This window comes from Zalophus californianus, chromosome 3 (assembly GCF_009762305.2).
Source record: "Zalophus californianus isolate mZalCal1 chromosome 3, mZalCal1.pri.v2, whole genome shotgun sequence".
Classification (NCBI taxonomy): domain Eukaryota; kingdom Metazoa; phylum Chordata; class Mammalia; order Carnivora; family Otariidae; genus Zalophus; species Zalophus californianus.
Window position 1 is genome coordinate 190218754 of NC_045597.1, and position 16692 is coordinate 190235445.

A 16692-nucleotide genomic window follows, 5' to 3' on the forward strand; every position below is an offset into this window, starting at 1 on the left:
TTCTTCTCACATCCTGGTGCTTTAGCACCTGGCCGAATTTTATCTAATTATTAAATCTCTGGGCTCAAGGCAAATGCATAAGAGTATTTAATGTTTTTCCCTGATGTATGTATTACCAGAAAAATCACATAAGCCAATTACAGGTGTCTAGTATTTGTAATTGTAAGATATTGAAAAGACATGCTAATTATGTATCTTGAGGGGAAACATAAAGTGATTTTAGAATTGGGAGGGACCTTTAGAGGTGGAAGGATCACCCCTCCTTTTAGAGGTGGTGTAAATTAGGTGAGTCCTTTGCTGAGGTTACAAAGCTGGAGATTATAAAGGAACAAAAAGAGAGGTCCTTGCAAACCTTTCTTGACTTGAATACTGTGATTGAACTATCTGCAAGCATAACTTGCAAACAAGACTCCACGAACACACTTGAAAGGAAGAAAATGAAAGAAGGGATGTGAAATTCATCCAGCAAGGTCTGTGGGTAGGACATGCAAGGAGGAGGTGCTCAGCTCCAAGCCATTCTGTTCCTGGAGAGCTGGGTACTGACCCGTGCCCACTGGGCTCTTGCTCCCGAGGTCGGAGAGGGATGCTGGTAGTTTGGGAACTCAGGTGGCCCCAGGGACAGGCTGTGGTGCTCATCTCCTGCTTGGAGGCCACCCAGACTGGTGACGGGTGTGTGTGGCCATTGTGCCCTCAGATGCTAGTGCATCAGGGAGCTGCTGGGGGTGCAGGGCCAGGCAGTTGGAAGGCACGGTCCCAGGGCCACGAAGAAGAGCGTGGGCTCAGGGTAGAACTGTGGCGTGGTGTGGATCCTGCAGATTGTGGACTGCTGTGGGGGCAGGCCTGCGGCCGAGGGCAAGTGTGAGGCAGGCAGGAAACTCTTGGATGATTTCAACAAATACAGACAGGATGGAGAGAATAAAGGGGGTTTTGAAATGTTCTAGGGATAACCTAGGTAGAGAGAGAGAGAGAGAGAGACTGTGTGTGAGTGTGAGCTCACTCTAGGAGGATCATGAGGGTGCCAGAGGTTGTTAGTTTGCTCTGGCCACCAACTGGGGGCGCTCCAAACAACCCAGATGGATTCTCCCACCATTCTGGAGGCCAGAAGTCCAAGGTCAAAGTGTCGGCAGGGTTGATACCCCCTGAACCTGTGAGGGAGGATCTGTTCCAGGTCTCTGGGCTTCTCGTGGTTTGGGGGCATCTCTGGTGTTTCTTGGCTTATAAAGCTCCTGCATTCATCTTCACCAAAATTTCCCTAAGGACTCCAGTCACTGGATAAGGGGCGCATCCTACCCTAGTATGAGCTCATGTTAACTAATCACATCTGCAGTGAATTTATTTGCACCTGAGGTCCTATTCCGATGTACTGGGTGTTAGGATATGAATTTGGGGTGGGGGGACACAGCTCCACCCATAACAGAGGTAATGGTGGGACACTGCATGAAATTAACGTTGCTCTTTTAGGATGTGGTAATTAGCAACCTAACATTTGAGGAAAGCTTAGTGATTATTGGGGTTTTTTAAATACCTGCTGGAACAGCAAGGCTTCCACACCCTCTTGAAGACCCCAGAGCTCAGCCCTTATCCTCAGTTTCTCCTGAGCACAGGCAGGACTGTTGCTGAAAGGACATTTGCGAGGTGCTGCCCAGACCTGTCCCTGCCACTGGAGGGCCCAGCTGATGTGACACGGGAACTGCCTTGAAATCCCTTCATTCGGAGCACAAGTATTTTCCTGTGATGTGAGAACTTTAAGTTCTGCATCAGATCTGCTCCCGACAGACTTGATCTGAAGTGCTTGCTCCCTTGGGCTGCTCTGTAGTGGCCGTCATCCTCATTCAGGCGCCAAGATCAACCCACCGGGAATCAGAGGGAAGATCTGTGAGCTTGTACACAAATTCCCGTGGCTTTTCCCTTGTCCCCCTCAGTGTGACCCGTCAGATCTCTGCGAACAAGATGTGAAGGAAAAGGTTTTTCCCAAAGTGTGGATTTCCCATCTAACATTGTTATTTCATGAAAGGTTGAATTCGATTCATTCTCACCAAGAGATAGCAGGTTTCCAGCACCTCTTCTTTTTTTAAAGGTTTTAAAAAATACAGAAATGATCCTGATTACTCTTGCAACTGATGTACATTTTTTCTTTCGTAAGTTAGGTTTATTAAATGTTAAGTGTATCTTTTATGAAAGCAAGTGATAACTCTTAGCAGAAATTTTGAATAACACTAGTAATCCTTGCTAGTGGTGCTGCCCTTCAGGTGGAGTGGGGGCCAAATTTTACAGCTGGGGACACTGAGATAGAGAGAGGTGAATAAGGAAGGCGATGTCCCGGGGTGGCATGTGGCGGCCCTGGGATCCGCACAGAGAGCCGGCCCGGCATCGTCGGCGTCTTGTGGCTGCGTCCCACTGGGGGCGCGGGGGCTCTGCTGGCGCCCGGGGTTTCCAGCTCATTTTATAATCACGGCAGCCCCCCGGGGAAAGGGTGCCGTACTTTTCTACCTACACAGAGTCTGTGGTTCGGGGACCAGGAGTCATCTGCCAGTCTCCCTACAAGTGCAGGAAGTGGGCCCAGCATGTCTGGATCCCGCGAGCAAACACGCCGTCACCTTCCCCCATCTGACCGTTCTCTGTGCACTGCCCGCGGTCTTGGGTGCTGGCGGTGCACGGGAGCAGAATGAGCGTTTATCTGCTTTGTTTGAATGTTGGAAAGTTGTCTTCGGTTTTTGTTATTGAGCAGACTTAACGTGTGTTTTGCGGGCCCAGTAGGGAGAGGAGAGCGTGCGCATGCCTCTGCGTGCATGCAGTCGTGGGCCCGCTTTGAAACGTTAGTCCGCCGCTGGCCTGCCGCAGGGCACCTGGCAGCCGCCCGTCCGCAGGGGACGGGGCGGCCCCGGGAGGCAGAGGGCGCACACGCAGCCTCTGGGGCCAGCGTGGTTCTCCAGGGCGCGGTCATCCGGGGTTAAGGTAGTGTTTCTGGAAGGCGTCTGTGCCAGGACTGAGAATGAGAGCAGGTGCTGATGCGTTCTTCTCTCAAAAACAATTCAGAAAGAATCCTGGTGAGGGTTAGCTGGAGTGGACTCAGAGCCCAGAATCTCGAAAGGTGCTTTGTCTTTGGAGATGGCGGAGGGACCCAGAAGCGGACGTCCTTCCCTTGTCCGGGAGAGGCCTGGCAGTGTGGTCCGGGGCGCCATGAGGAGACGCGCGGGGCAGTTGCGTGTCCCTCCGCAGCTGGGCGTGTACGGGGCCGAGATGAGAAGGGCCAGATTCCCCCTTTCCACAAATGCGCGCATGGCGCCCCGGCAGGGTCCCTGGTGGTTTCTCGCTAACACAGTGTGCTCTCTAACCCCGTCGCCAGCCCGCTGCCCCGCTCTGTCTCGACCTGTGCGGAGAAGCCATCCCGTAGTTCTGTCTAACACGTGTGTGGTGGTTCAGCATCCCCCGTACTCGTGCCCCGCGAATACGGGAACACCATTCCCATGATGTTCTGTGTTTTCCTTTCAAAAACTGGGTTTCTCTTGAGGAGAATACAGATTCTCAGCTCTTGAATTTATTAAAATGTTGTAGACTCAGCACCTGTTGAACATGAAAAATTCGTTTCAGTTTTGCGAACCCAACAAGAGAGTGATCATTTCACTGCTGTGTTTCTGAACTCTGCATCAACGTGTTCCCAGTGAGAGAGAATTCCTGAATTTACAAACAAAGCCTATGTTAAAATTCTTCCATTCTCAGCCACGGGTGACGCTGGCGTTGCCTAGGAGGCTGTGGACTCTAACCAGAAGTGAACACGGGTCCTTAAAGACAAATACTTAAAATCTGAGTTCAGTACTTTTAAAATCCAGTGGTTGCTGGTCCTAGATACTGAGAGTTGCCTCCAGGGCGACAGCCGAGGGTGTATTTTTCCACAAGCGAAGCCCACGTCTGTTTGCCCTCGTCACACCCCATCTTTCCTCCGTAACAGGATGTTTTGTGTGTGGCAGGTGGCCGATTCAAGAAAGAGATCGTAGTTGATGGACAGAGCTACCTGCTGCTGATTAGAGATGAAGGGGGCCCCCCAGAGGCGCAGGTGAGTACTACAAGCAAAAAACGGTAAGCAGCCTCTCATCTTGGCTCCCTTGTTCAAGTTCTGGTTCAACAGGTGGCTCTGGAAATCAGGTGTGTGCAAGAAAGGTGACTAGAGGCCCCACGAACATGTTTTCTCTAATAAACTAATTCTGTTGCTCCTTCACATAAAATCCTAGAGGGAAGTTAGGTCTCCGTGGCTGGTTTTCATGTTTTTAAGATGGAAAGAACAACAGAACTTACGCTGGTTTGTCAACTGTTGATGTGACATCTGGAAATGTCCACAGTCCTCTCCCATTCCCTGTAAGCGGTTTATTCCCTAGAGCAGCGGGATGATTTAGAAAGTTGCTGGTCTGAAGTCTGGAAATCCGATGGGGGCCACCATGCTGCTTGCCGGGCTTCTTGGTGCACGTTAACCCCTACTGAAAACCAGGGTGCGGCATAGTGTGGTTTCTTTGGAAGTTCCCTGAAGGCTGGGCATCCTGGAAATAAAAAAGCTCAGGTGTGGAAAACCTTTCTTTGGTTTACTTCATCTCCAGTTTATTATTTTACTTATGTCATAATTTACTAGCCAAGCACATATTACGTGGGTGAACACCTGCCCTGTGTGGGTCTGCTCATGTCGTCTTCCAGAAGACCCTGGGGAGGATGCTCTTAGGAGTCCCGTCTTCACGGAGGACACTGATGTCATGACATCTTGCCCAAGGTTGGACGTGGTGGAGGGGCACAGACCCAGGTGCTTTGCCTGCCGATGGCACCAACCCGGGGATAGAACCAGGGCCCCCTCAGAGATCTCTGGCCAGATCTCCTCCGGCCAGGAGAATGTGTTTACTCTGTTCACTGAGGACCAGTCCTTTATTCTAGCTGTACTTTGTTCAGGAGCCTCACTTAGCCTAGAAGCGTACCCTAGTTAAAGATTTCTCCTGTGGGTGGGGATATCAGCACAGAGCCTTTCAAAATTATGGACAGGATTTTGTACAAAATTAGGCAGAGCATCCTTGAATATTCATGGCGGGGAGACCTTGTTTTCAAGTTACCCTTCTCGGGCATGTGGAAGCCTGGTCTTTCTTTTCATTGTTCCAGAATATTTCATGTTACTCACCTAAGATAATAGCTTCATGAACAAGATCGTAAGACTTCTTTGTGGCTACTAGTGTCCTCTTAGGTTTGTGCAAAAAATGCCGATTAACTGGCTTTTGTGTGTGGCCGTCGGTGGGAGCAGCCAGTGGGATGGGTAGGGCTGCTCGCTGATCACTCGCCACCTGCTAGGCGCTGGGGCAGCCAGAACCCCCACCCATGGGAGAGTGGGGGTGGCTTGCTTCTCCTCTGCGTGGGGGTTCGCACAGACTTGCTCCGGTCCTGGAGGACCGCGATCGCTCTCCAGGTGCTCATGCGCGTGGGCAGGCTTCACCGCACTTCTTGGAAGAGAAAGGTAAAACAGGCCTCAAGGTAGAGAAAGGGGAAAGCAGATGCCCCTATCAGCCTGGGTCCTGGGCCCTTTGCAGGGGCATCAGGCCTGTCCCGGGATTCATTCTTAACGCGATCTTGATCTCGTTTCATTCTTGTTATCCTTGGGATTTCACGTTTATTTAAATTTTATCATGTAGAATTTTCACTTATAACTGAATCACTTTTCTGTCACATGTGAAGTCAGAGCTTAACCTACAAAAAATTCCCCCAAATATATCCGAGCTGATGCCTAGGCTGGTAAAAACTTACCTAGGAACTGTGGCTTCTTGCAGAAAGTAAACAGGATTATTATTATTTTTCATTTTCCTGTGGAAAGAGGAGGGTCTTTGGTGACGTATTGACCTGCTCTCGATTCTGCTGCTGCAACCATGTGTTGACTCTGGGATGCTGCTGAGCTTCCGGGGCCTTCCGTTCACTTAGGCGCCAACCTTACAAGTGGTTATAAGTATTGAATGAGATAGTACGTGCCTGGCTGTAGTCACTTGCCCCAAAGTAGATGTGATGGAGGGTTCACCTGGATGCAGGTAAAACAAGAATAAAATGGCAAGAGTCAGGTTGTTGTGGGATTTTAATGTTTTTCCCTGATTTTTGCTCATTTTCTTAATTAGCTTTGTGTATTTCTCTAACCGTAAGTAATCCTATCCTCAGAGGGGGCTTTAAGAATTCACTGGCAGGGGCGCCTGGCTGGCTCACTTGTTGGAACACATGACTCTTGATCTCGGGGTTGTGAGTTCGAGCCCCATGTTGGGTGTAGAGATTACTTAAAAAAAAAAAAAAAGAATTCAGTGGCAGCTGATCTTTCCGGTAGAAAGACCTCTTCTTGTGAGAAGGAGTGGGCCACAGCCTGGGTGGAGGATTTCTGAGAGACCACAGGAGCCCAGAGAGGAGTCCCCCCATCTCAGAGGAGTCCAGCCAGGCTCCTGGGGGTACTGTGGAAGGGAGTTAGTGTGAAACAGAAAGCTCCAGGGTCACTGTCAGCACCTGTCTTCCGATATTGGGAGGCCCCTCTGCGAGGCTGGGTTTGCCTTGTGTTTGTAAGACTGTGGCTGGCAGGATCGCGGCGGAGGGTAGACGTTCCCACGGGAAAGCATGTGTGGATTGTGCTCCTAGGAGTCTGGGGTGGCCTGAGTGGGAAGCGGGTGAAGGTCCCATTCCAGGTATGTTACGAGGAAGATACGCCGCAGCTACATGTTACGGCCGAAGTTAGGCACCCATCGGACTTGGCCGGAGCGAGGGGTCTGCCAGCCTTGCGTCCTGTGCTCATGAAGACGCCATCTGCACCCTTCCTCCATGACAGACAGCCTTGTCACTCAGCCCCTTCTTCTCTATGCCCTCTTTTCTCCCTAGTTTGCCATGTGGGTGGACGCCGTGATATTTGTCTTCAGCTTAGAGGATGAGATAAGCTTCCAGACCGTTTACCACTACTACAGTCGGATGGCCAACTATCGGAACACGAGCGAGATCCCTCTGGTTCTGGTGGGGACTCAGGGTGAGTGCCGTCCACATGCAGCTTGGGTGTGGAGGACCCCGCAGTTGAACAGTAAGTGGACTCAGGGCCCATAGTTTTGGCCTGGAGGAATTTGAAAACGGTGTAAAGAAGAAATAATTTCTTCCTGAAGGCTTTTTCCAGTGAGAATCCAGGAAACTGAAATTGTCCCATTTCCTGATTTGATTCTGTGGAGAAATCACTTGGTCAGCACCCTCAGCAGGAAACCCTCCCCAGGTGCTCTCGAGAAAATTTCTATTTTCTTTTTCTGTAGTAGGATCTCTTAATTCTTTCGGTTATGTCAAATAGTAGTTTATAAGCAATTTAAGAGGTTGTCGATTTTAACTTGTAGTACATCTTTAAAATACTACTGATTTCTTATACACAGCAGAGTTTTATTTCGCTCTCTTTGTTATGTGTTATGATCTATGTGTAATTTTTACCTAGCAGGTACCTCAGAGTCTGGAATTACCTCGTAAGAGTGCATTTCTTGTTTTTTGCTAGGCCACTTAAAACTTGGCCTCTTGCAAAGTGACACCCCTGATGTGTCCTTGTTCTCAATCAGATCCACGGATGCACTGGTGTCCACCATCTGGGTGTTAAGGCCACGTAGAATGTTTTTAAAAACCAGATGCAGGTTAACTTTAAAACTGCTTTGTCGGCAATATGGGTAACTTAAAAATAATCATGTCAAGAAAAACTGGATTATGCCTCCATTTTGTTGTTCATATGCTGTGTTTGTTAATTCCCTTAGAATGTCCACATCTGGTCTGCCTTTCCGTGCCCTGATGTGAGACTTTTCTAAACGAGAAACTGGCTCTGTTGAACGGTCAGCTGTGCGCATGGTACCGGGTCAAGTGTGCGGAGAGTGAGCTCAGGCAGAGAAGCACTGCCCTGCATGGGGCGGGTGGGTCTTGTGAGAACAGAAGTAGCATGGGATCAACTGAAAGCATCATCTCCGTGTGCTGGATATAAAATGTTAGAGTCGGGTTCTCGTGCGGAGCACCCCCACCCTCTTTTAGGGAATGTGTAATGGCCAGCGGTCTCAGAACTGAAGCCTGGAGAGCGAGCGACAGGTGAATTCCACCTACAACTGGATGGGAAAGAGGTTCTTTATGCCCAGTGCGCCCTCTAGTGGCCGCCGGGAAACAAGGGCGCGCCAGCGTGAAGCCCTTGGTTCTTGTTCTAATACACAGAACTGGCATGTTTCTGTTGGCATCCTGAAAATTCTGTGTTTTCTGGTGGGTGGCAGGATCTACAGCAGATCTGCCTAGAGCTGCCCTGAAGCTGGAGCGAGTCCTTTCCAGCAAGCACCTCTCCCTGCAGGCCAGCCCAGGGCATTTCTGAGCGAAGTCAAGAGACTGAGTGCGGGCGTCCCCTCGCGCGCTGTGTGAGTTCAGGGCTTTGTATTTCAGACTCAGAACACCTTTTCTCTGTGGACTCACTGTGCTAGGACGCAGGGACTTCTCAGTCTAGGCCAGAAGGCTATATGTGATCCATTTGGTGTCGTCTTACACAGCCGTGGTTTGGGTAGTAGAGAGTGGAGTGTCTGGTCCCGGGTGTTGGGGCTGCACAGCCCCCAGCATCAGAGCGTCCTCGCCCCGTGACCTGGACTGCCACCTCCCTGGGCTCCGGCCGGGGTTCATTGGAGGAGCTCCTGTAAGGTGCTTGAAGCGTCCATGGGCACGTAAATGTAATATAAGCAGTTGCTTCTGTTACGTTGGTTATATCTCGGCACACAGCTTTACTGAGGGCCTGGTTGGGGTGCAGAAGTACGGCTCTCTGTTCCCTCCTTGGTGACGAGCGTGGCTCTCCATGTCCCACCGCAGCTGAAGGAAGGCAGAGCCATGCGTCTCCCAGGTTGGCTCACATGTTTGTAGAGGAAGCCTGTGGAAGGCTCCGTAGAGACTCGGGGGAAGCCCTAATGTGGTCCCTGAGTGGAAGAACCTACCCTTTTTATTCCTGCTGGTCTTCTAAGCGTTTTTCTGGAAAGGCTACAGGCAAGGGAGCACCTGAGCCAGGGAGCCTGGGTGGAGGACAGATGCTGGCAGTCTCATGTTCGTTTGTGGAACTTCGTTCATACGTCAGCACAGCCCCATCCCAAATGAACAGGGCACGACTGTTATCAAGCAGGGACGTTCCTCACCTGAGGGGTCCTCTTGGTCCTTAATCAGATGTCTCATTTCCAGAGTGCCCTAGAAGCCCCTGTGGCAAGAGGGTAGAGTGAGTGTGGGCTTCTGGAAGGTTCCACTCCTAGGTACTTGTTCACTGCTTGCAGACTTGCTTTGTGAAGCCTGTGAGTGTGTTGTGCTTTTGCACGGGCTTCGTGGGATGTTGGAGGTAAAAGGTGGGTCAGGTTACAGATGAGGGACTCAGCTTTGCCCTGCCCCAGGTGTTTAAGGTCGGTGGCCTCATCCAAGGCGGGGAGGAGTGTCTCTGCGAGAATGCGTGTTCTCTCCGGGTGTAGTCAGGGAGCTGTGCAAGAGTCCATCAGTGGACAGGACACTTCTGAATGAGGTAGTTACGTAATGTTTACTAAGCTGGTTCTGTTTTAAAGGCTTGCAGATGACATTGATTTGAGGGAGGGGGGCACAAGCTGTGAACAGGTGCAGAGTTACAGGTGGAATGAGAGACCAGGCTGGTGTGGCCCTGACTGACGCATGGTGCAGGTACAACGCGGCCAGAGCGGAGACGTGTCGCTGCTCCCGGGAAGTCAGGGTGGGACAGCACGGGGGGGCCTCCCGCTGAGGAAGGGGGCTTGTGGGACTTTTGGGGACCCCAGGTCAGGTTAAGCTGGATTGACGCTATGGCATGTGTTTTCCACATTACACCAGAGCATTGAAAAATTACAGATTTCGATCTTTTTTCCTACCGTTTTCTTAAAAGATGTTTGCACCTTTAAAAAATACTTCTTTTCCTTAAGTGTTGTGAAATCCAAGTCACATTTTTAGTCTGGAAGACAAGAAGACAGGACAAGATGTTCTTTGAAGAAACCCCTCTAAGGGGCCTTCCCAGGGAATGTCCTAGAACATCTATTGAGGTGGCACAAGCCATTGTCAGAGAAAGAGGCCTGAATCGGAGTTAGTCTTGATTTCTCTACGGGAAACTGTCAGATCAGGCCTGTTCCGTGAGCTAAAAATAAAACAGGAAGCAAGAGAAAAGAGGGGGTAAAAATCAATACGTTATTCTCTAAAGATGCCACTTTTTTATACTTACAAAATTAAATGTCACGTGCACTTCCTGAGCCCGAAAATAAGCGCAGTTTGAAGGTTGTTGCTATCTCAGTGACTTCTGTTCTGGTGCTCTTCTTTTGACTAGTGGGGAAAACCCTGTCGGTGGGTTTTTGTTTCAAGTGCAGTTGGCGTTTTCTGTGGCACAGGAGCCTCAAGCCCACGGAGAGAACTTCCGGGTAGAAAAAAAGTCCCTGAAAAGTGCCTGTTGTCTCCCACCTCGCTCCTAACATCTTGGCCTTTCTCTGTTGGCATGTGCTGGGCACGGGACCGCATGATGGGGTGGGGTAGAGGCATCTTGGACACTGAGCCAAAGAAGGCTGGTTTTTCTTTGTTTAGGGGACTGGTGGCAGGTGCCCCACATCTGTTTTGTTGCTCAAACGTCCTTATCTGTATACAGACCCTGCAGGAAGTGGGTGCGCCCAGGACTCGTTCTGTTAAGACCTAAGGTGGTTCGCACCCCAGCGCGTAGGGCCCTCCACTGCCCCCCTCTCTTCCACTCCTGCCTCAGTCTCCCGTAAACACACCAGGTGCTTGGCTGCCCCACCCCTCCGCCCCCGGTGCTCTCCCCCCAGGTGGCGGCTGGTTGGCCTTCACCTCCTTCCTGGGGCTGGGGCTGCCCTGAGAATCCACACTGAGCACACGGACCATCAGACATCCTGCCCTGCCTGACATGGCTCTCAGTGGCCACACAACATTCGTCATTGTTCCATGTCTCTGTCTTGTTCTCCTCCTCCTTCCCCGGCCACCCTGATAGCCCCTCCATGAGAGAGCCAAGTTTTGTCTGTTTTGCCCACTGGGGCAACCCTGTGCCCGGAATAGGACCAGACATCTGAGGGCAGCTCTGTGGACATGGACTGAACAGGTGTATGGCTGCACCTGGGAGTAATGCTGCTAGAACGCAGTGAGCAGAGTGCTTAGTGCACCAGACGTCCCCTGTGAACAGTGAGCATGGCTGTTTTTTTCTCCTTTTTAAAGTGTTCTCCTCTGGAGCCACATTTAACTCCTAACTCTTTTCTGGGCATCCCTTTATCTCCGTTTCAGAAGCAGGATCCTGTGAAACACACTTTTACAAATGGAGACTATTCTAAATGTTTGAGATTATTACTTGGAGGGTAAATTAGGTTTTAAAAACTCCAGGTTCTTAAATACATTACATGCCCAGGAGCAGGGCACAGGTTTTGAGCTACTTGGAGGCTCGAAGTGGCGGGACGTCAACAGAGCTGCTTATGGTCACCTTGTTGCTGTCTGTTCCAGATGCCATAAGTTCCACCAACCCACGGGTCATCGACGACGCCAGGGCGCGGAAGCTCTCCAGTGACCTGAAGCGGTGTACCTACTACGAGACGTGTGCCACGTATGGGCTGAACGTGGAGCGGGTCTTTCAGGACGGTAAGTGCTCCCCGCCACGCAACCATGTCCCCTTCCACGGCGCAGGGCCCACCCGGCGTGAATCCGAGCGCCCCCTTCGTGCAGAGGTGGTGCTCAGCTGCGTGCGTGTTCAGAAGACTCAGCAGTCCACTGGGAATCCTGTGTGGTGCACATATGATGTGACCTTCCGTGCACAGGGTGTGACATTGCCCACACTTAATTTCTGCACGTGATGGCTCACGCTTACACATTTCTTCTCCACCGTAGCTGCTCATTCTTAATTCAAGCCCTTCTCTAAAAACAGTCTAAATATTTGCTCTTAGGTTTTGGAGAGAATAAACCAAAAGAGGAAAGAGAGTCAAGTTTGGGCCAAAAAAAAAACACAAAACCCAATCCCACATTAAGACTCATGGCTGAGAGCCAACACCACGATTTAAGAATTGTTTCTTTGTTGCTGAATTCCTTAGTGATCACCCGTCCCCCGGAACAGCCGGAACAGCCGTGCACCAGACAGGAAACCCTCCTGGAGAAGCGCAGGGTTCACGGGGCAGAGACAGTCACGTCCGTGATCGTGATGCCAAGAGTCGGGCTGGGAAGCGGGAGGGGGATGGGCGAAGGCGTGGGAGAGGTGGTGGGAGGGAGGGGTGGTCTTTGGTCCGGAGGGGTCAGGAAGGTCTGGGGGAAAGCGACTCCCCTAGCCTGAAGGGCAGTGCTCCCCGCAGAGGGTCCTGATGACCGTGGGGAGTTGTGAGGAGTAACTCCCAGGCCGCCCCCCGTCTGGCTGACCTCCACGGCGGCGGAGCCGACCACCCAAGCCGCCCGTCATCCCAGCCCTGCCGGGCTGCAATCCCGACGAAGACGTGTTCCTACCAGTGCAAGTAGTAATTACACACCTGCGTCTGGGACCTCCCCACACCGGACAGTGTATGCTCTTCTTCTAAATGTCCAGATGAATTTCCAGATGGAATTGGAAGAATTCCACACTTTGACCATTTTTATGACATTTCATAGATTGGGTCCCTTTCCAAACTTCTCATTTTCTTCCCTTTTCCGTACGAGCCGGTTCCATTCTCAGCTTGCGGCCTGCTTCCCCGCACAGTGGCCTGTCCTTTCTGCTTCTCAGCCCGTGTGTCCTGCAGAGGCCTTTGTGCTCTGGGTCCTCACCGCCTCCCCAGTGCCTGTTCTGACACAGAGGCATCCTGCTGAGGGACAGCTCGGGGGCCCTTCCACCGCCCCCCCCCCCCCCAGCCATCCCATCCCTGCTGGAGCCCGTGGTGGCCTGTGTATGCCCGTGCTTACAGCACCTCGAACGTTTGCCTATGAAGAGCCGCGCACAGAGACACGTGGGTCTCCTGGAGGGTGCCCCGTGGGGCAAGCAGCCCAGACCCTGTGGGGCTGTTACAGATGTAGGTCCCCAGGCTTGGGCACACGGGCCACGTCTGGCCAACCACCTGTTTCTGTGTTTCCTTGGGCGCACGGAGGGGGGCTGCTCTTGTTACCACCACGGAGTTCAGTGGTTGAGGTGGGAACATGATGGCCCCGCCAGGCCTGAAACAGTTCCTCTCTGGCCCTTTGCTGTGGGTTTGCCGGCCCCTGGTGGAGGTTTTCGGAATTTCATCCTGTGGTTGAGCTTATCTTCCACGATTGCTTTACATGTGCATTTATTGAAAATGTGAACTTTCCATAAATGAGCTCATACATAATCGTAAGAGTTGGTTAACACTAGGGGAAGCCCAGATATTGTGCTTCCTTGCCCTGCATCCAGAGCGCACAGCGGTCAGGCTCCGGCTTCGGCGCTGGAAGCACTTTGTTGTCTGCAAGCCGGAGTGCCAGCAAGGGGAGGACGGGAAGGGCTTTTCCAAACAGCGTTATTTTATGCTCTTAGAGGGTTTCCATTGCTGTGATTTAACAAACACACGACACTCGCAGCGTGAGTTTTCACAGGTTTAGGAGATTTCCAATACATTTTGTTACTTCTTATTTTAGAAATAATGCAGTGCCATTAAATATTTGAATTGTACAGAGTCAGAAAAGGAAATAATACCTATGATACTGCAGTTTCTGTGACTATTGTGATTTTGTCCTTAAAATATTTCTATTTATATGAAGATAAGTTTTAAAAATAAAATGAGGGTTTACTCTGCATATTTGGTAGGGGGATTATAGGGTATGTTTCTTTGTTAAGTCATGAACTCTGTAATTGTTAGTGTTAAAAGTAGTTGCTGACTGAGTGGGGACTGTGCTCAGTATTTAGAAATTGTGAACCGTCACAATCCATTTTAATCCTTAAGGAAAAAAAAAAACTCGGTTTAGCATTAAAGAAATCAAGGCTCGGAAAAATTATGCTTGACCAGAGGCATCTGGATGGGACGCCTGTCCTGGGATGAGGAGCCCAGAGCTTTAACCATCCTGTCATTAAAGCCACAGTGATGTGCGTCCTGCCTGGTCCCCTGGGGGAGGCTGGACGGAGGGCGCACTCGGCAGGCTCACCACCCACTCACAGACTCAGGTCATTCAGATTTCTCTTTCAACTTTCTGGCTTCTTTTACACCTTAGGACTTGCCTTTATTTATGTGCTTTTCATATCTTTGCATTGTAGAAAGAGAAAGAGCTTGTAGTTTCTATATAACATTTAACTTACCCCTGAAAGAAGGAAACAGGCCTGGTTCTCACACCAGCCAGAACCTGGAGATTCAGTCCAATTAGTTGAAGCACCTGCCTCCGCCCCCCAGGCTTTCTGGTCGACTGGCTCTCCAGGTTGATTTTTTTTAAGATACCGGGGAATGTAGTCTTTGCTTCTTTAACTCGAAGTTCTTAGTATCCTGAAACTGAAGACAAATTGCAGAATTAATGGAGAAATGGAATGTCTGTTTACTTTTCTCTCCAGGATGTAGTTCTCACATGGCTCTTGGAAAGTAATCCAGGATGGAGGGTCTCCGTCAGCATCAGGGGTGTCCCGAGGCAGGGAGGCAAGGTGGATGCCCTCATCTGAGAAGCAGCCTTGCTCATACCAAGCCTCTGGTTCGGGGTCGAGAAAAGGGGCTAGTACGGGGAGGGACCTGGCCTCGGCGAGGTGGAGGGCCAGCACCCAGAGACGGAACCTTGCACCTTCCCCGAGGGTGGACAGGTGTGAAGGACCAGGCTGCCTTCAGTCACCTGTTTGCAGTGGTCTGGGATCATCGTTGATCCTGCTCCTGCTGAGTTTGTGTGGCTTGTGGAGCAGAATGTCTGGCCTCCATGAAGGGGGTTCCACTAAATAAGATTCACCTTCTAAGAAATCACGTACTCCCTGGTTCTACTGCATCTGGGCTGCCAGGCCTGGCATGGGAGTGGTTACCCGTCTGTCTGTCTGTCTGGATTCCCAGAAGAGCCCTGCAGGGAGCTCAGGGCCCCACAGGCTGCACCAGGGGATTGAGGCAGCCCGGCCTGCGCATGGCCCACCACCCCATGTCTCTCCATCTGTCCAGTTCTGTGTAGCTCTGGTCGCCGCCGGCCATGTCTGCGAGATTAACTTAGGGCTTTTGTAGTTTTAACGTTATAACAGTAATGTCTGTGTTTGGCATGAAATTTTTCAAAAGTCCCTGGTCATTTGTTCTCTCGGCCTAGATTCATTAAGATACAGGATTACAGAAAAATAAAGTTCACTCTCTGCAGACATTGTTTTTCTGGTGCTATGATTTCTATTCAAGAGAAGTTTCTCTTACTCTGTAAAGGAACCAACTGCGTGGAAGAAGTCCTTGCAGTGAGCACATCTTTCCTGCCATTTTAGTTGAGTCTCTGTGTAGGGAAAGGAGGGTAGTATTGGTGATGGGGTTTTTTTGGCCTAGATATTCAGGGACAACCTAAAAGGATTATAACTTAGTGACAAAATTAAATCCCTCTCCTAGAAGACCAAGCCATGATGAAAGGTAGTGAACAGCCATGTGTAAGTGGTTGAAGGACCCCTTGGACCATTCTTGTGCGCCATCTTGGGACTCTGCCTCCTCATGTTCATGAGGGAGCATTTGGGATTTTAGTTCCCTGAAGCTGGATTTTGGAAATGATGAATTCTACTCCCTTTCCAATCATTTTTAGATTTCTCATTCTACATTGAATGTCCTTGCTTATAGCTTGTTTTGTTTGGATGACAGTGATTGTATAACGGATGTATGATGAGCATAGTGATTTGCGTCAGAGTGTAGTTCTCTTTTTCAAACTAAGCATGACGTAGAATCAGTTTTTTGTTTGTTTTGACACTTTGTGAAGTAGAGCCAATAGGTCCCCTAAGTTTTTTGGGGGTATATTTTATAACTTTTAGATTACGGTATCTGACTGGCGTGTGATGTTTTAACGATCTCTGATATATAAAGAAAAGTTGTTTCCCTTTCATATGGAATGAGTAAAACCTGATGGTGGTACAAAATATTTAATTTTCCTTTATCCAAGCTACTTTATGCCCTTCTCCTCTCTCCCTCCCTCCCTCCCTCTCCTAAAATGAGCTTGATAGAGATTTGTCTGTATTGTAAAACAGTGTTGTTTTATATATGGGTTCCTGTTATGCATCCTGACGCCACCTGTTTTGTATACAGAATTTAATATTCTTGCACGTATCTTCTAAAATTGTAGTCACTTGTTAAATCCCAACTGAAAGCATCCTATTAGACATTAATGCATACTCCCCTGTGGAGCTTTAACCTCCTACCTTCTTAAGCTTGTGTTCATAGGACAGTAGGAAAACCCATATGCGCAACATTTTGCTCTGACAATAACTGTTTAGACCTGGTCAAGATCCGTATAAGCCAAGATCTAGATAATTACAAATTACCATCTGTCTGCTTGACCCTCCCCAAGACTGCTGGGTTTTGTCACTGTGTTGTCACCAAGAGTAACTGGATAGTCCAGTGATCTCACATGGAAGACCGCTCACTCTAGGATAGATGTTCTACGTTACTTATGTGAGAAAGAGACCGTTCGGTTTGAGGTGCATGTGCCCTTCGGACGGCAGCCTCAGAAGGGTTCTGTGTACCGGTGGCTGGCGCTCGGGCTTCCTGTGATCACACACTTAATGCAGTGTCCTGTGGGCGGACGTCCCTCTGACGGCATGGG

General features: G+C 50.1%; 1 protein-coding gene across 11 annotated transcripts in view; it reads left to right on the top strand.

Moving 5' to 3' along the window:
- The window catches only part of AGAP1 (ArfGAP with GTPase domain, ankyrin repeat and PH domain 1), a 527767-nt gene that overhangs the window by 205326 nt on the left and 305749 nt on the right, over positions 1 to 16692 (top strand). For all 11 annotated transcript variants that reach the window (XM_027588845.2, XM_027588846.2, XM_027588847.2 and 8 more), the window contains 3 exons: positions 3969 to 4054; positions 6868 to 7009; positions 11494 to 11628. In XM_027588845.2, the coding sequence (XP_027444646.1) occupies positions 3969 to 4054; positions 6868 to 7009; positions 11494 to 11628 (363 nt within the window). The remainder of the gene's footprint in view (positions 1 to 3968; positions 4055 to 6867; positions 7010 to 11493; positions 11629 to 16692) is intronic.